Below are 24,335 nucleotides of genomic sequence, written 5' to 3' on the forward strand. Positions count from 1 at the left end.
GCATTAAAATGTTTTAAACTGCTTAAAGAAGCAGCCTGACACTTAATAAAACATGTAAATTCTTGAAAAAGTCAATTCATTTCACAGACCACATTGTTAGTTACAAAGGCACCTGCAAAAACAACAGCCATCAATGAATCTCCACTCCAACATTTATATGGTGCCTTCAATGTTAAAAAAGTCCCAAAGTGCTTCATATTATTAAATAAACTTTGACACCAAGCCATATAAGGAAATATTAGGAGATGTGAAAAACCCTTGTTGAAAGATGTGAGCTTTAAAGAGACTCTTAAAGGGAGCAAGATAAAGAGATTTAGGGAGGGAACTCCAGAGATGGGAGTCCAAGCAGCCAAAAGCATGACTGACAATGGTGGAAGAAGTAAAACTGGAATGTGCAGAGCAGCAATTTCACAAAAATTATAAAGTTGAAGAAAGTAAAAGAGATAGCAAGGGGCAATACGTTGCTATTTGAAATCAGGGATTTAAATTTTAAATCAGAAGGGATAATGGGTGAAGGGGACGAGGTGTAAGTTTGAATACAGGGAGCAAAGTTTTGGGTGAGCTCCAGTTTATGGAAAGTATGTTGGGAGACTAGCTGAAAGTGTACTGGAATATTCAAAGCTGAGGTAACAAAGGCACAATTGGTTGTTTCAGTAGCCATGCAATGTCACCATGAACTCTTACTGCAACTGCTCTGCTGAGACCAATCAGTCACATAATCCCCACAACGTGAAAACAGGCCATTCAGACCCAGGCCAGACCAATCCTCGGAAGGCCATTCCACTCAGACCCATCTCCCTACCCTATAGTTCTGCATTTCCTGTGGCTAATGCACTTTAACCTACATATCCCTGAAGACTATGGGCAATTTATCATGGCCAATCCAACTAACATGCACATCTTTGGACTGTGGGAGGAAACCAGAACACCTGGCAGAAACCCACACAGACAAAAGGAGAACATGCAAATTTCACACAGACATTCACCCGAGGTTGGAATTGCACCCAGGTCCCAGGAGCTGTGAGGCAGCAGTGCTAACTACTGAGCCACCATGCTGCCCTACTGAATCACCATACTGCCCATCATATGCTAACAGGTATAGTGGAATTTTCCCAACATGAAGCATGTTTAGGATAGAGTGTGTGAAAAACTGCTAATTCATTACTTCAAGCAAAATTATCGAAGAAAGCAAGGCATCATCAGAAATATCGCAATACCACAAATCAGTGTCACTGGGGGAATATTGCAATTCATCATATCACAGAGTATATCTTCTTTTACTTTTCCAACACCAAAATGGTCAGTCAAAGCAGATTCAATGTGCAATGACTGAGTAATGCATGTGCACTATCAAGCTAAAGAAAAGTAAAGGATATGGAATATGGACAGGTGTATGTTAATATCAAAGAACTGACCTGATGCGAGTCCACAATCTGCTTGCAGCTTTTACTTAAATGCTCCTTTTCCTCTTCCTCAACACCATAAATTCTCTCCATTGCTTCCCTGCAAAATGATTTGACACATACTTCATTTGTTATGTGAATCTTTTAAATATGACAAACAAAAATCATAGATGAGGCGTTCACCAGTAACTTTTTTGACTCACTGCATCAATAAGGGTGGCATGGTGGCTCAGTGGTCAGCAAAGATGTGCACGTCAGGTGAATTGGACATGCTAAATTGCCCATAGCGTTAGGTGCATTAGTCAGAGGGAAATGGGTTTGGGTGGGTTACTCTTCAGAGGGTCGATGTGGACTGGTTCAGCCGAGGGGCCTGTTTCCACACTGTAGGGAATCTAATCTAATATCTGCTTTCCTCTTCCCAACACTACACCGAGGATGGATGTGACTGGAGACAAAGAGGTCTGAAATTATTTGTGACAAGGAATCACACAAGACCATAAGAAGCAGAAGAAGAATAGGTCATTGGCTTCTCCACCTTTCAATGAGATCACAGCTGTTCTTATAATTTTCAAAGCTATTTTCCTTCCTTTTCCCCACAACCTTAGACTGCCTTACTAATTAAAAATCCGTCCATCTCAGCTTTGAATATTCTTGACAATCCAGCCTTCACACTGTGCTAAGTAAACTCACAAATTCAGTATCCTCAAAAAAGAAATCCTTTCTCATCTCTATCTTAAATGGCCAACTGCTCACTCTCCCATAAGTGGAAACTATCTCACCACATCTACCCTAAGGTCCCTAAGAATCTTATATATTTCAATATGGTTGCCTTTCAACCTTCTGAATGTCAAAGTATATGAGCCCAGTTCACTTAAACTTGACTCATAAGAAAATCCCTCCATATCCAGAATCACCTAGTGAACTTTCTATAAACACTGTCCAATGCCAATGCATCCTTCCTTTGATAAAGAAACTAAAACTGTTCATAGCATTCTCGGCATGGTCTGATTAGTGCTTTGTGCAGCTTTAGCAAGACTTCGCTATTTTTATACTCTATGCCCCTTGAAATAAAACCAGAAGTCCATTTGCTTTATTATTACACAATGAACTTGGATGTGATTTTATGCATAATCACAGGAAGAACGGACAAGGCTGAATATTAAATGAAGAAAGACTGTGGAAAGGTGCAGCACAGAACGATTCATGCATGAATCACAAAAAGCTAGTATCCAAATTCACTCTGCTTTCTCCCCACTGCTGCCAGACCTCTTGACTCTTATCTTGGTAAGTTGTTTTATGTGTGGTACTTTGTTGAACCTGTTTTTGGAAATCCAAATAAATTACATCCTGGTTCCCCTTTATCTTTCCTGCTTGTCATCTCCGTAAAAGAATTCTCATAAATTTGTCAGGCATCATTTCCTGAGCATGAAGACATGCTGTTTCTGCTTGACTAAGTTATGTACATAATAGAATAATTAATTACTTCATAAATTAATCAGGACAGCAGCCAGACATGGACTTCAATCCTACCATTACTATAAATGCTTGTTTTTGACAATAAACATATCTTCTGTTGAACTGAACAGCAATAGATCAGTAGAGGGATCAAGGATTATGGGGAAAGGTGGAGGTGTGGGCTCAGGTCAGGTTTTACACCTCTTGCAATGGCAAGGGAAGGTGCCTGGAATGGAGGGTGGGTTGGTGGGGATCATGGACCTAACAGGGGAGTCACGGAGGCAATGGTCTCTGTGGAACGCAGATAGGGGTGGGAAAGGAAATATCTCTCTGGTGATGGGATCCGATTGTAGGTGGCAAAAATGGCAGAGAATGATGCATTGTATCCAGACATTGGTGGGGTGGAAGATGAGAATCCCCAACCCCCCCCCACCTCCATCCAAGGTCCCAAAGGATCCTACCACATCCGACAGATTTACCAGTACTTCCACATACGTCACCTACTGTGTCCGTTGCTCTTGATGTGATCTCCTCTAAATTGAGGAGACAGGACGCCAACATGCAGAACGTTTCAGAGAACATCTCTGGGACACAAGCACTAAACAACCCCACTGCCCTGAGGCCAAACACTTCAACTCTCCCTCCCACTCCACCAAGGACTTGCAAGGATGCCACCACCAAATTCCAGCCACCCGCACCTGGAGGAAGAACACATCATCTTCTACCTTGGGACTCTCCAACCACACAGGATCAATATCGATTTCACCAGTTTCCTCATCTCCCTTCCCCCCCCCAACTTTATTGCAGATCCAACCCTCCAACTCAGCACCGCCCTCTTGAACTGTCCTACCTGTCCACCTTCCTTTCCACCTATCCATGCCACCTCCACTCCGACCTATCAGCAACACCCCCCCACCTTCATCTACCTATCGCATTCCCGGCTACTTACACCCCAGCCCACCCCCTCCCATTTATCTCTCAACCCCTTGGGCCCCCGACATTCCTGATGAAGAGCTTATGCTCAAAATGTCAATTGTCCTGCTCCTTAGATGCTGGCTGACTGGCTATGCTTTTCCAGCACCACACTTTTTGAATCTGATCTTCAGCAGCTGCAGTCTTCCCTTTCTCCCAGTCGTAATTAATGAGTCAGAGGGCTACTGGATGATTGATTTGCAATGCAGAGTAATGCCAACAGTGGGTTCAATTCCTGCATTAGCAGAGGTTACCATGAAGGTCTCTCCTGCTTAATCGCTCCCATCACCTGTGGCACGGTGACCCTCATGTTAAACTACCACCATTCGTCTCACTCAAATGAGAGACCAGCCCTGTGTTCCACTAGGACTGTAACAATTTTATGCAATAACAATTGTAACTTGATTCCCTGGAGTCCTCTTATAAATTTGTTGAATTGTCCAATTATTTAATTACAATTAGTTCATGCAAAATTTTGTTTCAATTACACAAACAAATTTTAGCAGATGCTTGAACAACAGGCCAATACAATTCTGAACATGTTCTGGTTGCAATTTCATGATTGCGCCTAAAGTGAAAATTCAACCCCACCACATTTAAACATGTGCCAACCAGCACCCTGATACAATATAATCAGGCTCAAACACAGGAGAAAATAATTTGAAAAGAGGAAATGACATGTAATCTAATTATAAATATTATCCACTGTTCACTCTACCTACTAGTGACAATATTAAATACATCCAAATCTAAATCTTTAATACATGTTATTACTGTACTATTCATTAGCACTTTCAGCTTATAAATGCAAGACCACATTCCCCTACCTCCCCCAAGGTAGTCCAGACCACAACTCCGTTCTCTTGGGCAGCCTCTCCCAGGCAATATTCCTTCTCTCTCTCTGCCAAATCTCCTCCCACCTCCTCTCTCTATCACCCCCAAATTCTGACTCCCCTTACTGCTCTCCTCCCATCTCTATTCATCAGCAACTATCCCCTACACCGCACCTGGCCCCTTGCTTCACCCTAGACCACCCACCCATATCCATGTTCCTCCTCGCCTCTATTCTACCCCTATACCCCTCCATCCCCTAACCCCATCCACTCCCCTCTCCTCTTCTCACCTGCACACCCCCACTCATCTCCCCCCACTCCACTGCTCACCTCCATCCCCGCCACCCCATCCATCTGCCCCTGTCTGCACCTCCCCTCCATCCCCCAATCCCATCCACTCCCCTCTCCTCACATCCACCCCACCCCACCTCCACACCTCATCCCACCCCCACCTCCTCACCTCCATCCCCAACCCCATCCACTCCCCTCTCCTTACGTCCATCCCCCCAACCCCCCACACCTCCCCCCCCACACCTCATTATCTCCATCCCCCAACCACCCACCATACCTCATCACCTCCATCCCCCCAACCCCCCACCACACCTCCCCCGACACCTCATCACCTCCACCCCCCAACCCCCCACACCTCCCAACACCTCATCACCTCCATCCCCCAAGCCCCCCACACCTCCATCCCCCAACACCCCACCACACCTCCCACCCACGCCTCATCACCTCCATCCCCCAACCCCCCGACACCTCATCACCTCCATCCCCCAACACCCCACCACACCTCCAACCCATGCCTCATTACCTCCACCCCCCCAACCCGACACCTCATCACCTCATCACCTCCATAGCCCAACACCCCACCACACCTCCAACCCATGCCTCATTACCTCCACCCCCCAACACCTCATCACCTCCAACCCCCAACACCTCATTACCTCCAACCCCCAACGCCCCCCACACCTCATCACCTCTATCCCCCAAGCCTCCACCACACCTCCCCCCAACACCTCATCACCTCCATCCCCCAAGCCCCCCACACCTCATCACCTCCATCCCCCAACACCCCACCACACCTCCCACCCACGCCTCATCACCTCCATTCCCCCAACCCCCCCACCTCATCACCTCCATCCCCCAACACCCCACCACACCTCCCACCCACGCCTCATCACCTCCATCCCCCAACCCCCCGACACCTCATCACCTCCATCCCCCAACACCCCACCACACCTCCAACCCATGCCTCATTACCTCCACCCCCCAACCCGACACCTCATCACCTCATCACCTCCATAGCCCAACACCCCACCACACCTCCAACCCATGCCTCATTACCTCCACCCCCCAACACCTCATCACCTCCAACACCTCATTACCTCCAACCCCCAACGCCCCCCACACCTCATCACCTCTATCCCCCAAGCCTCCACCACACCTCCCCCCAACACCTCATCACCTCCATCCCCCAAGCCCCCCACACCTCATCACCTCCATCCCCCAACACCCCACCACATCACCTCCATTCCCCAACACCCCACCACACCTCCCACCCACGCCTCATCACCTCCATCCCCCGCCCCCCACACCTCATCACCTCTATCCCCCAAGCCTCCACCACACCTCCCACACACACCTCATCACCTCTATCCCCCAAGCCTCCACCACACCTCCCACCCACACCTCATCACCTCCATCCCCCAAGCCCCCACCACACCTCCCCCCAACACCTCATCACCTCCATCCCCCAAGCCCCCCACACCTCATCACCTCCATCCCCCAACACCCCACACCTCCCACCCACGCCTCATCACCTCCATCCCCCAACGCCCCCCACACCTCATCACCTCTATCCCCCAAGCCTCCACCACACCTCCCACCCACACCTCATCACCTCCATCCCCCAATCCCCCACTAGACCTCTCCCAACACCTCATCCCCCAAACTCCTCATCACATCCCTCACCTCCATCCCCAACCCCATCCACTGCCCCGTCGTCACTTCCCCTCCCCTCCATCCCCAACCTCATCAACTTCCCTCTCCTCACCTCCACACCCCCACCTCACCTCCCCATCCCACTCTCCTCACGTCCACACACTCACCTCATCTCCCGCGATCCCACTCTCCTCACCTCCAACTCACATCCCATCCTCACCTCCCCTACATCCCCATTCATAGCCACTCCCCTCTCCTCACCTCCATCCCCCCATCCACCTTCTTCACCTCACTTCCATCCCCCCACCTCACCCACTCACCCCCCTCTCACCTCACCTTCGTCCCCCTCTCCATCCCCCCAGCCCCCTCTCTCCCCCCCCCCCCACCGCCCTGTCCTCACCTCCATCCCCACCCCTCTCCTCACCCCCGCCCTCCCAGCCCCACACACCAGCCTCCCCCGGCCGGTCTGACCATGACTCCCACCGTCGCTTCTCCTCCTGGCGCTCGGCGATCCGGATGCGGCGGGCGGCGATTCTCTCCTCGGCCACATCGGAGTTGACGGTGATGAACTTCTCATCAGGCTGGATGATCAGTGTGTCCGACATGGTGAGGCCGGTGACCCCCTGGGCCCGAGAGAGGCGGTAATGACCGGGAGCGGGAGCGGCTCGTGCCCCTGGGCCCGAGAGAGGCGGTTGTTCCCCGTCGCTAGGAGACGGTGGTCGCTTGGTGACCGTGACGTCACCAGATTGGTCGTCGCTGGGGGCGGGTAAGAACTTTTACATTTATAATTATTGTAATATAATAATTGGGACTAAAATGTATAACGCGACAAATGTAGGTGAATTATTCATTTAAGGAACCAATAATGAAAGCGGATGTCCTTTGACGAGGGTAACAGAGGGGGGTTAGTGAGGGTAATGTACATCACCTCAACTCCCATAGAACATTCCAGATTGATTACAAAACCATGATATTAACTTAATTGATGGGATGAAAGGGGTAGTTACAGTATTAATTAATGCAAGAATGGGCTGAGCAGTATGAAAGGTGAACTGTTAATTGATAGGTTTTAGGTTACAGGTAGCAGGGAGATTCTTGTTTTTCCCTCACTGATTTACTCATTTTGGAATTAGTGTAAATTGTAAAAACGTGTACAACTTCAAAAAAAACCAACTGAGAAGTGAGTAAAGTACACAGAAAGGTGGCAGATGAACTTCTCCAGGGAGGAGATACATGTCTAAGAGAGGAAATTGAAGGTAGTAAGGCCCCCTGAGAACAAGGGGGAAAAGATCTCCATTCAAACATGTTTAATTTTTTTTTGTTCTTATTGTTTGGAAATAGCTTCCTTTTATCATACTGTTATGAGTGTATTAGAGAACATTTCCTCTTATTTGAAGGATGTAAGCGACTCAACTATACACTCTGGATGATTATATATTTAAGATTTATTTTTATATTAATGTTTGTGCTTGAAAATTCTGCTTATTTTTGTAAATTTGTCAAAATGTTAAATTTCCAATAAAAATATCTGTATAAAAAAAAGAGGAAATTGAGTTGAACTAGCTGCAGGTGTCAGTAAACCTATAAAAGACACTAGCTCTTCCGCGGTTACATTAGGGCCCAGGTGTCCTTGGAGAAGGAGCACGCGGTGTCCACCAACACCCTGGAGTTGTTCAGGGAGAGGTGGGCGCCGCATCATTTCCCCCTCCAACTCTATTTTGATTTAGTCCCTGCCCTCCCCTTCACTGTTTGATCACAGAGCATTGCCCTTTTTGATGTGAAGGGCACCACTTGTCACTGGCCACTTGGGTGTTTTCCTATTTTCCTGGTGGTAGAAATTGAATAAAAGATTTGTACACAGTCTCACACACACACACACACACACGCTGGGGAAAAAAATAAGCACTACCACAGTTAGGCAGTAGTGTGGGGGTTAATAAAAAAAAAATAAAAGACACGAGCTAGACTTTTAGCAGGACTATTATGCAGTTGTTATAGGTGCTACACTTAAAAGTGTTTCACATGCTAAAGAATGACTTCTGCACAGGCTGAAGTATTTACAGGAATGACAGACTTAACTTTTTCCAATCTCTCTTCATAATTGAAGAGTTGAGAGGTGAAAGTGACTAATATTTTGAAAACATCAAAAATCAAATCAGTAATAGACAGCAAGGTTGGGAGATGACAGTAAATGCCCCTGCAATCAAAAAGGAGCCCTAGCAAAGCTTATGTAAATAAAAAACTAAGGGAAAAATAGTTTCACTGTTAGAATCATATCTGACAGACTGTGGTGGTTGTGCATAGGTCCATTACAGTAGTGTTCTAACCCTAATCGTTCTGCTGCTCCATCATGACCTTCCCTCCATCATGAAGGTCAGAATTGGGAACGTTCATGCACGAGTGCAGTGTTCAGCACTACATGATTCAGTAGCTACTGAAAGCGCATACCCAACTGCAACAAGATTTGGACAATATCTAGGTTTGGGCTGACAAAATAGAAAACATTTATGCCACACAAATACCTGGCAATAACTATCTCCAATAAAGAGGCAACCTAACCACCGCCCCTTGATATTCAAAAAAAAAGGGGTGACTGTCTCTGTTTATGTAGTGAATCCAGTTGAGTTTGTTTAGTGGAGGATTCAGAGTGGCTACGAGAACAGGTCAGAGGCTAGGAATATTGTAGTGAATAACTCACCATCTGTACCACCCACTAAAATCCTGTCCACCATCTACAAAAGGTGCAAGATCATCAAATTCCAAATCGTTTGGAAGGACTTTTTTTTTTTAAAAAAAGGAGTAGAAGAATGAAGGAGTGTGAATATCAAGGCAAGCAGAATAATGGTCCATAAACCTGTTGCATAGACAATTTTGAGAGCAGTTATGAAGCTCTGTTCCTGGTGCAGCTATAATCCAGTACAAAATTCAGGCTCACATTTCTGAAATATTTCAGAAAAAAGTGTTATTATTTGGGAATGCAGAAGTTATGCATAATTTTATTTAAATCAAGTTGTCAACATATTTTTCCATGAGCACAAATTCAACATACTTTATAATTAAAGGAACATTTTAATATCATCTTTGACAAGTGAATTTCAAAAGTATTAAAAGGGTTATAGTTTCAATAAAATCACCATGTCCTAATGTCTTAATCTGAAAACTGAAGTTAAAAAAACAAATCAAACCACTTTTTACCCCCGCTGATTTTATTAAAACTTCCCCAAAAGTTCATCTTTACAAATAAAATAAAATAAACTAAACTTAGTAGCATTTTACAAACTAAAGTGACCACAGGACCCCATCCAACAGCAGTCAAACATTTTTATTCTGATGGTCACGAGAAGAGGGATTTCTACAGAAAATGTATGTTATGCATGACTTCAGCTGAAATAATGACCAGTAAATATGACACATTCCTGTATGCAATGTGGCATTCCCAATAAATTCAGTTAAAAGTGAACACCCAGTTGTGGGGGTGGGGGGTAAGTAATCTGATTAACTGAATATATAGTTCTGAGGACATGCAAGTTGTCAAATGTCTACATGCTATACCCAATTGAATTACCTCGTACATTTTTGAACAACTTTATGCAAGCATGATATGCAAGCAATAGGATTGTGAACTTTTTTTACTTAATCATAAATGTAGATCATTAATGCTGTTTTCTTCATATGAAGTAAAGTTTTTAATACTTAAAACACAGACTAAAAAGTACAGTTAAAGAAAATGCACCCTACAGATTGCAATGCAAATGAATCCTATTTGAGTTTTGAACAAGTACATCAGAATTTGATTATGAATCCAGTCATTTGTGGATTACAAAAACCTGGATAATGTAACAAAATAAAGACAAACTTCTTGCCAGTAAACTAATTTAATTATAGAATGTGTACCACCAAGCTGCCTCTTCATGAAATTCAACAATGAATTAGCATACACTTCGTTTTCAGCACCAAATCTGCACAGGTACCTCAGGACCTGCATAGAGTTTACAAATGGAGTGTACGCGTGTGCGTGTGTGCAGCTTGCCCTCTATCCTTTAAATTTAAACCTTGCTATTTTTGTAACAAAATGATCTGCAAGAGAGCAATGTAATAGAGCTCTTTATGGAATATATTAGTACTATTCAGGTATTAATACCAGTCAGCCCAATTAGGTTTCTAATAAAAGCTAGTGAGGTAGCCTGGGTGTTTCAAGCAAAGGCAGCAAGGGCTTTCCCAACTTGTTCTTTAATGTTTATGAAAAACACATTTTTTGGAGTCAAGGACAAAGGCATATTAGATGATATTTAGTCCTCATGAAACAATTGTAGTCAGTTGTTGTGTGAAATATATTTATATACAATAAATCATGAATTAATCAAACATCTTAATTTGAATACTATGATTATTTAATTCCTCAGCTTACAATTTTAATGGTCCCATAATATTATGGCATAGGGTAATCTTTTGCCAATTTGTCACAAGACTTATAACCACAATTCTCTATTGAAATGTGGGTGCTTCCAAATTCTGCCCTTTTAGCCAAGGAACATTTGTGAAAGTTACCTACAAGCCAATGTATCAATTAAAAAGCAAATCGAAATTCAATAGTACAAAAGATGAACTGAACTCATTGAAAATATCATTTAAGACTAAGAGATCAAATTTTGCAATGTCAAAAAAATTCTTGCACTTAAGAATAAACTGTTATGGCTTTAAAAAGCAGTCATCCTCAGAGTAGGTCTCCCTCCTAATTACGAAGCAGGTGAAGCAGTTTTCCACATTTTCCTTCCTGTGCCTATCATATTCAGTGACGCTTGCTTTTTCTTATTTGCAAATTAGGACTTTAAAAAGGGGAGGGGAAAGCACTATTGGTGAAACCAGTGTACTGGGTAGAACATAGTATTTGTAGTAATCCTGCCTATCATACAAAGCAAAAGTATTTTCCTCATTTAAACAAAAACAAAAAAAAACAAACAAGACAGACAGACAATTTATTTTATTGATTTTTGTAACCAAGTCACTTCTGGCAACTCACGTATAACATTCCATTTTTTCCAAGCATGTACTTTAGAGCTGTCATTTACTATCACAAAAGGTGCAATACTGATAAATTATTTTAACTTTTCTTTAAATTTGGAGGGCTGTCCAAAATAAAGTTCTGAAATATTATGTATGCAATTAATTCAGTTGAATCAGAGATATGAACTCAAAGTAGCAAAGAAAAGATTTTTGCATACCCACCATGCCCTGCATCGTCAATGAGAAGTGCAAAAGGTGAATTTAAACCAAAATCCCTTCAAATTTTTAGCAATTCAAAATAAGAGTATTAAAATGAGATTTAAAATCAAAAAAGATTTCAAATTATTGCCTGATAAGCATGAAATTGTCACCTGTTGATTTACCAAAGTTAACAAGAAGAGAGTGTATGAAACTCTTAATACACCCAAGATTGGCAGTAAACAATTTGAATCAATTCTGACAAAGTGCATCTCCAAGGCTATGTTTACGAGAGGACTGGAAAAGTTGCATTTAAACTGATCTAATAACCAGTTAATAAGCTCATTTTACTTTTTTGTTAAAATCTCTCACAGTTAACAGGTAGTGATCAAAATTTAAGACATTCACAAGTGTTTAAATTATATGCAGTTTTCTCAATGTTCTCCAAAATAAGCTCCAACTGAAATGGCATCTGCAAACTATAACATTGTGGTATTTTAGACTTAAAGGAAAGAAAATTCATATTTTGGTTTAGCATTTTTGAAAATTATTCCCTTCACCAGATTTTTTCCCCCCAAAATAGACAAACCCTGAACTGCTTAATGTGCTTTTAACTATCATCCAAGTTTTATGAGAACATCCATCACTTCTTTTCATATCCCACTTATTCTTTAAATGAATTTACTGACGAACAAAAGAAACAAAAAAGATGAGCAGCCTTGAACAGTTTCAGAAGCAAACTCAAGGCAGCAAAATATTACTGAATACATCTAACAGAGACAGATATAATCTGAATACATTTAATTGCCTGCATAAGACATTAAATATCAATTTAAATAATATCACAAATTAAGCTGTACTCAGACTTCTGAATTATATAACATGCACACAATTAAGTTAATTAAACAATCATTCCCAAATATAAAAATGTCAGCAATTGAGCAGCAAAATGGATTAACTATATGAATAAAATCTGCTTTCAAAAGGATAGAAAACAGATTTCTACACAGCTGTATTGTGGTATTAACTTGCAAACAAGATCAATGTGCAAATTGAATTAACAGTACACTGCAATGGCAGGTGTGAAAAGCACTTCACAATCTAGTATAAATTTGTTAAGGTTTAATTGTTTCAGTTTGAATGGAAATAATTTATCATTTTCACTATACAGGACCTTTGGTACTAATGGAATCTGGAATAACCATGCACCCTGGACCCAAAACCCAAAAAAAGCAGAAGGTTTTTGCATTAATTACATAAGATGCCTACAGGTTTTAGTGCTAATAAACAGTTAAACTATTTGTGGTAGAGAGGGATGTAAACAAAGTCAAAATTTGACCATCAGCCCCTCAAATCCAACATTTGGATTAAGTTTTCTAGAAAACCTAGACTACCACTGCTATTTAAAAAGAAAAAAAAAGTGACAAGATTGATAAGCTGCTCTGTTCTGTTTTTACCACTATGAAATTACATAACAAAGGCCAAGGAGAATAATGAAGCCTGCAAGAAATATCAAAATCTTAAAATTGTTACAAAAAAACTGCAGCCGCTGACACTTCTTACAAAAAAAAAGCTAGTAAGATGTACAAATGGAAATTCTAAACTTTAAACTTTCATAAAGAAAACCACAAGTCACCTTAGTGTACAAGAATGTTCACTACTTTCTCCATTGTAGCTGTTTGATTGAACTTCTACTTAAAGCTTTTAATTGAAGCAGGGGGAAGGTATTGTACTTTTTGCAGGATATAACTAGGAATATAAAAAAAAAACCTGTAAAATCCAGTGATACAAGGGAGGCACATAAGTTCTGTGGTCACTTCACCACAACTCATTTTCTGACATTGAAAATCACTATACAACAAAAGAACCTATTTACACTATCAAATATCTGCAGTTATTCCAAATCAGCATTCATAGTACATATCTAACCAACTTAACCATGCATTAATTCATAATAGGAGAATTAGTTTATTTTTCATTAACAGCAAAGTTGTATTTAGATATTTCTGTACAAAATAACAGCCTCTTGAGAATTATTCAAATGTGTACCCATAAGTGAAAGCCATGAGGATGTTCACACATCAATGCTCCATACCAATTAAGTGTTCTAAGACAATCACATTACTGGCAATTTAACTGAGTAGATGGAGAGGAAAGCAAAATCAAATTGTAGATAGCAACACTAATATTAGCTTAAGATATAGTTCATTGACATCCATAACAAAAATGTTACAATAATTACATCAGAAGCTAAAAAAAAATCAATAAAAAAAAGTTACATTTGCATGAATTCATGATTCAATTACTGTCTGAACCCAGAAATAACAGACTCGTCTGGAATTGGCACAGAAAGTGCTTCTACCTCTAGTATTAAACAAACTTTTGCATTAGTTTCAAGTGGTACTTCACAAATTGACACAAAAGTTGTTAAAGGACCTACATCCTCATATACAAGAGGTAGTATTAAAACCATTGCTAGATCAGCCAGCTCACTACATTCCGATTTGAACTAATGCACTATCAGGATCTCAATCTCTTCTACAAATTGGAATAAAAAAAAAGGTGGAAGTTACACGCAACCTGAAGCTGCAAATTAAAGAAAAACAATATTCCATAGCATTGCACCCTTAAATAAAGGAAACTAGTCAAACGATTGATCATGGACTCCTTCCAACAACAAATATGAATCACAAGTGGGCTTTGAATTGTATTTTGGTTAAAAGTCGGATGGTCAAATTAAGCACTTACTTATGACTTTCAAGTCAGATTCAATCTGACTGAATTACAAAGCTAAAAATTTTAGGTATTCATCTCTTAGAATTCTGACAACATATGTAATGAAACATCAGAATCAAACACGCAAAACACAGGTGAAAAAGTAAGTGATATAAAGATGATTACTCTAAAGTTTACAAGAGGTCAGTGAGGCGCAACAAAGACAATATACATTAAGTGGATTCAAACTTCACTTTTGTACTACAGATAGTTAAAAACAAAAAGATGGATTTGATATTTTGCCATGATATTAGAACTTTAGTTCATATTCAAAGACAATTATTGATACAACTGTGCAAGACTTGCTGGTATCTCATTGAAGCTGCAATACAATTAATCATATTGTTATAATTAGTTGGGCCAGTCAAAATTGCTTTAAAAAAGGAAACTGGAGTTAGTACAAAATGATTAGCATGAAAACACAAGTTATTAGAATAGATTCTATTCAACAGATACAAATATTTTGGAAGAAATTAGTTATGAAAATGAATATTGCAATATTTTATTATGGCAAGCTTTGCCTCTATGGAAGTGAGACCATTAACTAACTTGTACTTAACAAGGATCCAAATTAAGTATGGATTATTATATTATGAAACATGACAATCAGATAGTTCTACCCCTTCTCTACACCCCTCCACCTTAACTGAGTGTAATTGCCAAAAATGAAAATACACACATTAAATTGCTTTTCGTAAACAGTATTTAGGAACTAAACCTCTGGTTTGTAAAATAACACAACTACTGCTAGTAATGCTTGTTCCTTCCAAGTATACCTTGCTCTGAGACTTTTAGTATACTCTTCATTCAAGCACAAATCTCCCATTGAAATAAAACTACATTGTAGAAAAAAAAAAATCGGCATGCATTCACCACCACACAAAAAAACTGAAACAGAAGAAGAAGAACTGAATATCAATTTAAGATTTTGATTGGTTTCTGATAATTAACTTAATTTTTAATATTTCCATCCAATTTCTTTTGCAAAAGCTATAACTCTCAGAAAAGAGGATTTAACATGAGCGGTGGCAAACTCATACTCATGACTCCATTACTATTCCATCTTTGTAAAAATATGGAATTTCCAAAATTGGCCATTTTACTCAGACTATAGGCAAGTGAACACAATCTCCAGTATACTAGGAAAGATGGAATTATGTTTCAGGACACAGGTTGAAAAAAAATGTGGACAATGTGAAAAAAAAGTATAATCACATTACCCAAGGATTAGGTTCCGAATCTAAAGAGTGGAAGTCCGACGAAAATGTTTCTTCATCCATTGTCTTGGATACAAGTTACCATCTAATTTTAATCAAACAGTCCGATAGTACAATAGAACTTGAATGAAAGGGAGCGTCACGTCAAAAAAAAGTGCCAGCCAATTGCACACAACCTGTGTGTACAGTTATTGTCTATTTACATAATTGAGTTATTCATTTTATCAGTACCTCTTCATTAAACAATATCTTAATACTTAGGAGGGACCATCTAAATCTCCTGTTTTCTACTGTTGGTGGTGTGGGGGCACAGTTTGCAGTGATGGTTGAAGCATTCAGGCTCTTCTGTTGCTATTCTTTACAATACTTCAGAAGCCTGCAAGCCAATTTTCTGTTCCTCCTCTAGTCATTCAATGTTTGGTTTTTTCAATGAGAAGACATAAATGTTAAAATGTTTGCTCAGCTGATTCACCTGTGTAAAAGAGAATAAAAAAATATTGTATTCCAAAAGACATGTTTTTAATTCCTTGAAAGTAACACTTATCTAATTCCTGTAGCTATTCTCAATGCTGAGGTGCATCAGGGTATTTCCAATCATTGTGATGTTGCGAAACTGCTTCCAGCTCAATACATATTCAACCTTTTTCAACTCATTAGTTCAATTTTGAGTCATTCTTGGAATGGTTAATTAGTCTCCCTTATCATGGCAATTTTGTTGCCATGTAGTTCACCAGCATAAAAAAAGTACTTAACTATGGGGTCAAGGTTATGTTATGTTTTCTCTAATTCACATATATAAATGGCCACAGCATGTGGAAAAAAAACTGCAAAACAAACTTGTCGTGCCTTTAAAAAAAAAGCCAGATTTTTCAAGCTATGGTCAGGAGAGGTGTACAGTCAGGAGATTATGTCCAAAGTCAGGCATCAGAAAAAAAAAAGAGTATATAATATTGGGGAGGCAGTGGCATAAATGCTCCAAAATCTGCAGCTCATGTCTTGGGATCTTGTGGTTCAAATCCCACCATGATAGAAATGTTAAAAGAACAGAATTAAAACAAGGAAAGTCAAGAAAGACAACTGTATCAATGAAGCAGAAAACTCAAAAAAGGGATCCTGCTGTAAGGTTGAGGGAAATAGGAATTGATGGGAAGGGTGAGGGCAGTAACAAATTAAAAATACTATATTTGTAATGCTTCATGCATTCATATAAGATGGATGAGCTTGAGGCTCTTTTGGAAATTGGCAGATACGATATTGTGGGAATAACGGAGACATGGCTTCAAGTGGACAGGGCCTGGGAAATGAATATTCAAGGCTACACGTGCTATCGTAAGGACAAACTGACGGCAGAGGGGGTGGGGTGACCATGTTGGTAAGGAATGATATTCAGTTCCTTGCGCAGGGGGACCTAAAATCAGGGGATGTAGAGTCAGTGTGGATAGAGCTGAGAAATTCGAAGGGTAAAAAGACCCTCTTGAGCGTAATCTACAGGCCCCCAAACTGTAGTCTGGATGTCAGATGCAAGTTGCATCAGGAGCTGAAATTGGCCTGTCGCAAAGATGCTACTACTGTTATGGGGAATTTCAACATGCAGTTAGACTGGGAGAATCAGGATGGTATTGGACCTCAAGACAGAGACTTTATGGAGTACCTCAGGAGATGGATTCTTAGAACAGCTGGTGCTGGAGCCGACCAGGGAGAAGGCAATTCTGGATCTGGTATTGTGCAACGAACTAGAATTGATCAGGGACCTCGAAGTGAAGGAGCCATTGGGAAGTAGTGACCATAATACAATAAGCTTCAATCTGCAATTTGAGAGGGAGAGGGTACAATCAGAAGTGACAATATTTCTGTTGAATAAAGGGAACTATGGAGCTATGAGGGAGGAGCAGGCCAAAGTTCAATGGTGCAATGCCTTAGCAGGGATGACAGTGGAGGAACAATGGCAGATATTTCTGTGTATAATGCAGAAGATGCAGGATCGGTTCATTCCAAAAAGAAAGAAAGATCCTAGGAGGTGGCATGGGTGGCCATGGCTGATGAGAGAAGTTAAGAAACAAAGTTAAAAGAGAAAAAAGTATAACATAGCAAAGATAAGTGGGAAAACAGGGGACTGGGAAGTTTTAAAGAACAACAGAGAATTACTAAGGAGGAAATATGCAGAGAGAAAAATAAAAAAAAAAGAGGTATGAAAGTAAACTGGCCAAAAATATAAAGGAGGATAGTAAAAGCTTTTTTAGGTATGTGAAAGGCAAAAAAGGTTAAGACTAAAATTGGGCCCTTGACGACAAACAGGGGAATATATTACAGGGAACAAAAATGGCAGAAGAATTGAATTGGTACTTCAGATCTGTGTTCACTGGGGAAGACACAAGCAATCTCCCCGAGGTAAAAGTGGCTGAAGGACTGGAACTTAAGGGAATTTATATTTGCCAGGAATTATTGTTGGAGAGACTGTTAGGTCTGAAGGTTGATATGTCCCCAGGACCTGAGTCTACATCCCAGGGAACTGAAGGAGGTGGCTTGAGAAATCGTGGATGCGTTGGTGATTATTTTCCAGAGTTCGATAGATTCTGGATCAGTTCCTGCGGATTGGAGGGTGGCTAATGTTGTACCACTTTTTAAAGAAAAGGTAGGAGAGAGAAAGGCAGGAAATTATAGACCAGTTAGTCTCACCTCAGTGGTAGGAAAGATGCTGGAGTCTATTATAAGAGGATGAAATTATGACACATCTGGATAGTAATAACAGGATAGGTCAGAGTCAACATGGATTTATGAAGGGGAAATCATGCTCAACTAATCTTCTGGAATTTTTTGAGGATGTAACTCTGAAGATGGACAAGGGAGATCCCAGTAGATGTAGTGTACCTGGACTTTCAGAAAGCTTTTGATAAAGTCCCACAAAGGAGGTTAGTGAGCAAAATTAGGGTGCATGGTATTGGGGGCAAAGTACTAACTTGGATTAAAAGTTGGTTGGCTGACAGGAAACAAAGTAGTGATAAACGGCTCCATTTCGGAATGGCAGGCAGTGACCAGTGGGGTACCACAGGGACCAGTGCTGGGACCGCAGCTTTTTACAATATATTATTAATGATATAGAAGATGGTGTTAGTAATAACATTAGCAAATTTGCTGATGATACTAAGCTGGGTGGCAGGGTGAAATGGGAAGAGGGTGTTAGGAGATTACAGGGTGACCTGGACAGGTTAGGCAAGTGGTCAGATGCATGGCAGATGCAGTTTAATGTTGATAAATGTATGGTTACCCATTTTGGTGGCAAGAACAGGAAGGCAGATTACCTAATTTGAATCCATTTAGTTAGTAAAGGGGCAGTACAAAGAGATCTGGGTGTTCTTGTACAGCAGTCAATGAAGGTAAGCATGCAGGTAATGAAGGCGGCTAATAGCATGCTGGCTTTCATAACAAGAGGGATTGAATATAGAAGCAAAAAAAAAAGTTCTTCTGCTGCTGTACAGGGCCTTGGTGAGACCACACCTGGAGTATTGTATGCAGTTCTGGTCTCCAAATTTGAGGAAAGACATTCTGGCTATTGAGGGAGTGCAGCGTAGGTTCACAAGGTCAATTCCTGGAGTGGCAGGACTACCATACACAAAGACCGGAGCGATTGGGCTTGTATACCCTTAAGTTTAGAAGACAGAGGATCTGATTGAGACATAAGATTATTAAAGGATTGGACACTGGTGGCAGGAAACATGTTTCCACTGATGGGTGAGTGCCGAACCAGAGGACAGCTTAAAAATATGGGGTAGACCATTTAGGACAGAGGTGAGCAGACACCCAGAGAATGGCAGCTGTGTGGAATGCTTTGCCCCAGTGGGCAGTGGAGACCCAGTCTCTGGGTACTTTCAAGAAAGAGTTGGATACAGCTCTCAAGGATAGTGGAATCAAGGGTTATGGAGATAAGGCAGGAACAGGATACGGATTTTGTGGGCAGCACGGTGGTCAGCACTGCTGTCTCACAGTGCCTGAGACCCGGGTTCATTTCCCGACTCAGGCGACTGACTGTGTGGAGTTTGCACGTTCTCCCTGTGTCTGCGTGGGTTTCCTCCGGGTACTCCAGTTTCCTCCCACAGTCCAAAGATGCGGGTCAGGTGAATTGGCCATGCTAAATTGCCCGTAGTGTTAGGTAAGAGGTAAATGTAGGGGTATGGGTGGGTTGCGCTTCGGCGGGTCGGTGTGGACTTGTTGGGCCGAAGGGCCTGTTTCCACACAAGTAATCTAATCTAATCTAGGATGATCAAGCATGATCATATTGAATGGTGGTACAGGCTCGAAGGGCAGAATGGCCTACTCCTGTACCTATTGTCTAAATGGTAACCAGGTAACCACTGTTGATGGTCATTAAAAACTTATCTACTTCAATAGTGTCCATTAAAAGGAAGAAATCTTCCATCCTTGCTCGTCAGCATGTGGCTTCGTATCTATAGCAACATGGTGGACTCCAAGTCCTCAGCAATTCAGGATGGGCAATAAATGCTGACTTAGGCAACATTGCTAACACCAAAAAAAGAGACAAGCCACTTGGGTTCATGTAGGAATTTGATGCACAGCAGGATAAAAAAGGTCGTCCATTTACTACCTTTATCAGCCCCCAACAGTTGAGCTCAAAGCACAGGAAATACAAGTTCCTATTTATTACTTTAGCTGTGTAATATTAACTAATTGTCTACTGAATGTTAGCTATTAACTAATCTTCCATCACTAAAGCATGTGGGCACTTTCAGCTAGTGGATGCTGAGCTGAAGTTTTAAGTGTAAATATTGTGGGGCATCAGGGAAGGGGGAAAAAAGGTTGCCTAGACACTTAGTTCCAGGAGGCAGTCAGACTCACTGGAATGAACCCAGTAGACATGAAACCAAGCAAATATTACATCACTTTTCAAGAAAAGAAGGGAGAAATAAAGCAGGGAACCACATGCCAATTAGCCCAATATCAATTCTTGGCAAAATGCTACAAACTATTACAGAAAAGTCATCTTAATGCAATTCAAAAACCATAGTATGATTACAAGTCAACATGGTTTCAGTGAAGGGAAAATCCTATTTGCAAATTTATTAAAGTTTGAGAATGTAACTAATCAAAAGGTAGATAACATGAAGAAAATCATAAGATACCTTTCAATCTCCCAGATATTTCCATTACTAATACAGGGTATATCTTGCACCAGTGACAAACAGATCCACCAGAACATTGTGGCATACAATTAGGAGGGAGTGGTCTTGAATCCATCAAAATGGACTCCATACCTCAAAGTCTCATGACATTAAGTCAAATAGGAGCAAGAAAACATCCTAGTTACCACCTCCATCACCATCCCTCCCCTAAACCTTTCATTCCTTCTTAATGTTGAAAAACTATAGAGAAGACACACAGTGCTCGGATCAGGGACTTTGAAAATGTGCAGCAAATAAGACAATTTTAGATAGATGAGAAACACCTTAACTCAAAAGGGTTGTGAATATTAGGAATTATTCACCAGAGAGGTTGTGCATTCTTTCACAGCATGTATTCAAAACTATGATAGATTTTTTTTTGGCGAGAAACCAAAAGAAAGAATGTGACAAGAGGGGAGGAATGAGGCAGGGAAGTGGGGTTGAATCCCATTATTACACTAAAGGGCTGACCAAGTTGGACAGGCCACATGGTTTACTTGTGCTCCTATTTGTTGTACTTTTAGGTTTAAATCTTGAGACAAATCAAATCACATCTCTCAAATCACTTGAAACTTTTCTTTTTAAAAAAAAAGTCTTCAAAAAGTTGTCACATTCAAAGACAAAGAAACGGTAAATGCTTAATTCATGTAGCAATGCAGAAAAAAAAAACTGAAAAATAGACTGATGAGTGGTGGTGGCAGCAGCAGTGTCATTAACTCAGAAACAATGCCAAACAAACAACTGAAAAATGAAAACACTTAAAAATAGTCCAGATGTATGGAATCAAAGTGCCAAATACATATTATAAAAACAAACAAGCATCAATTTTTCAATTATAATGGAGGCACTGAAAATAAAATATAATCATTGTTCATAGAGGCTTTTGCTCTTTCCTCAAACAGCAATGCTGTTTAAAGCAATCTGTTCCATGATAAATGTTTCTCAATACTAATGATACATCATGTTAAACAGAAGTTACTTTTTACTTAGAAATACTTAAGTGGTGAAGTACTCAAAATCTACTTACCACACACACTCCATAGTGAATATGTGCAAGAGTTATTACTGTAGTCAAAATAATGAGAAGATGATATTCTTTATCTTGCAAGATACCAGAGATTACAAAAATCACACCTACAACCAATGGCAGGAGAAACCAGCTGAGGGGCTGACAGCGAGTATTACTCATCTGACAAACTATGAGCTTACACTGCAAAAGTAGAAGAGAAGCAGCATTTAGTCATATTTACATAAATAAAAATACAAGAGCATTTCTTTATAATTAAAAAAAAGGTGGGAAAGGTGGTGAACGGGCAGACAGATAATCTTACCGTGAGATTAGAAAAGGCTGTGCCAACCAAAAAGTATACTATTCTTGGATGTTTCTCTATAATGTCATATGGTGATCTACAGACCCAGAGTGTGCAAAGACTGAAAAGCAATACTGGTGAAACGAATGGCAGCATTGCTTCATAAAAAGAGTGGTGCTTCAGGGTGTTAGACCTATATGCTCTAAGAACCAAGAGAACAGTGTTTATTAGAAGTAGTCAAGCTTCACTCAAGTTATCCAAATTTTCTAGATCAATACCTTTATAAGAAATGCTGTACTACACAGCAAAGCAATGTAAAATATTAAGAATGATACATTTTGATCCACAATATATAGACCTCAAAAATAAATGACCCGCCATAGGTTTTATGCTATTTCCACAACTGAACATTTTGCAAACTTGGGTTTCCAAGGCATTTTTTTCCCTCTTATGTTTAATAACTTGGTCAAAGGATCACAGATGCAATAAGTCATTCAAGAATGACAGATACACACTATCTTTATTAGCTAATCATGACCATGATCATTTACAATCCCAGATTCCTTTAAATCGATGAGCACATGTACAAATAAGGACTCCAAAATCAATTTCAAAGAAAACTAGAATAAATGCAGCTAGTAGAGTGCATTTATGAACATAGTTCGTGACAGCAAACATTCAACAAAATTATTCCAAAATATCAACAGCTTTAAAGTGTTTCTACATTTATAATAAAATTTTTTAAATTGAAATATTAACACTTGGTAAAACTTGTAAAAAACCATGTTTAAAACGGTGTCAAAAGAACAAAAAAGTTCAGATACTTACTTGAAAACATTGTACAAACTCACAGGAAACGTGACAATAAAGGCACAACCTGGGAGATGAAATTTATTTAATTTAACTCATAGGCATCAGTATACTATGTACATGAAATTACTTCAGTGTTCAATTCAATAAATTTACAATGGCAGGCTTTGAAAATTGTCACATCCAAAAATCACTAAAGAAAAAAAAACTTTGCTCAAGGTGGGAACGATACATAAATAACTCATGTTTTGTCACAAGTGCAACACAATTGCCCATGTTACAGCAGTTTTAAAACAACGGATATTAACGATGCTGAATTTTTTTTTCTAAGCTTGTTAAAAATTTAATATCATCACAAACATGGTGCTGGAATACCAAGTACTGCAGTCATGAACTCAGACATTTCTGCAATTGTAATAGTTAGATGTTTGAAACATACAGACTATTAGGATCCAAAATGAAAATTGGTGGACTAGTTATAACATGCAAGTCCTACTCATTTTTATCCTATTTGAATTTCTCCTGCCGGATTATTAAAGGATTCCAAAAACATCCATGTGAATTAGTAGCAATAGCTTCACATACCTGTTATAGCAAAAACTAATGGGAATGTTGTCTTAAATTCTTTGTTTTAACCACATAGAAAAGTACAGCACAGGAACAAGTCCGATGGCCCTCCAAGCCTGCAGAAACCTATTTTGCCCTTGCATATCAAAGTTCTTCACTGTATCTGTATCCCTCTATTCCCTTCATATTCATCTAGGTGCTTTTTGAATGCTGCTATTGTGTCTCTGCTTCCACCACCACTTCTGGCAGCATGTTCCAGCCACTTGCCACCCTTTGTGTGAAAAAAAAAACTTGCTTCGTACATTTCTTAAAAACTATCCCCCCCCCACCTCTTCCATCTTTTAATCAGATCACCCTTCAACCTCCTGTATTCCAATGAATACAAACCAGTCTACCAAAAACTTTCATACCCAAAATCCTCCACACTAGGCAACATCTTGGTAAACATTTTCTGTACCCTCTCCAAAACGTCCACATCCTTCTGTATGTAAGTTCATGAAACTCCATGGCTTAAGTTTACGTTTAAAAGAACAACTAACTTTCTAAATTTAGATTGAAGAAACTGTTTAAGACCTGGAAAAGTAACATCAGCAAAGCATTCACCGTCCTTACTCTGAAAATGACGACAATCTTTGGAGTATGCACACGTACAGACAAAACACTGACATCCATA

The 24,335-nt window shown here is 40.3% G+C and overlaps 2 protein-coding genes across 2 annotated transcripts in view; both read right to left on the reverse strand.

Moving 5' to 3' along the window:
* Nucleotides 1-7,300, reverse strand: part of drc1 (dynein regulatory complex subunit 1 homolog (Chlamydomonas)) — a 65,018-nt gene extending 57,718 nt beyond the window's left edge. Inside the window, exons 1-2 of the mRNA XM_060822021.1 lie at nt 7,091-7,300; nt 1,416-1,503 (exon numbers count right to left, since the gene is read on the reverse strand). Of these exons, the coding sequence (XP_060678004.1) occupies nt 1,416-1,503; nt 7,091-7,212 (210 nt within the window). The 5' untranslated portion in view covers nt 7,213-7,300. The remainder of the gene's footprint in view (nt 1-1,415; nt 1,504-7,090) is intronic.
* Nucleotides 7,301-14,732: 7,432 nt separating this feature from the next.
* The window catches only part of selenoi (selenoprotein I), a 53,694-nt gene continuing 44,091 nt past the window's right edge, over nt 14,733-24,335 (reverse strand). Inside the window, exons 7-10 of the mRNA XM_060854024.1 lie at nt 23,114-23,162; nt 22,307-22,487; nt 22,003-22,185; nt 14,733-16,273 (exon numbers count right to left, since the gene is read on the reverse strand). Of these exons, the coding sequence (XP_060710007.1) occupies nt 16,208-16,273; nt 22,003-22,185; nt 22,307-22,487; nt 23,114-23,162 (479 nt within the window). The 3' untranslated portion in view covers nt 14,733-16,207. The remainder of the gene's footprint in view (nt 16,274-22,002; nt 22,186-22,306; nt 22,488-23,113; nt 23,163-24,335) is intronic.

Source organism: Hemiscyllium ocellatum, chromosome 3 (assembly GCF_020745735.1).
Source record: "Hemiscyllium ocellatum isolate sHemOce1 chromosome 3, sHemOce1.pat.X.cur, whole genome shotgun sequence".
NCBI classification, from domain to species: Eukaryota; Metazoa; Chordata; class Chondrichthyes; order Orectolobiformes; family Hemiscylliidae; genus Hemiscyllium; species Hemiscyllium ocellatum.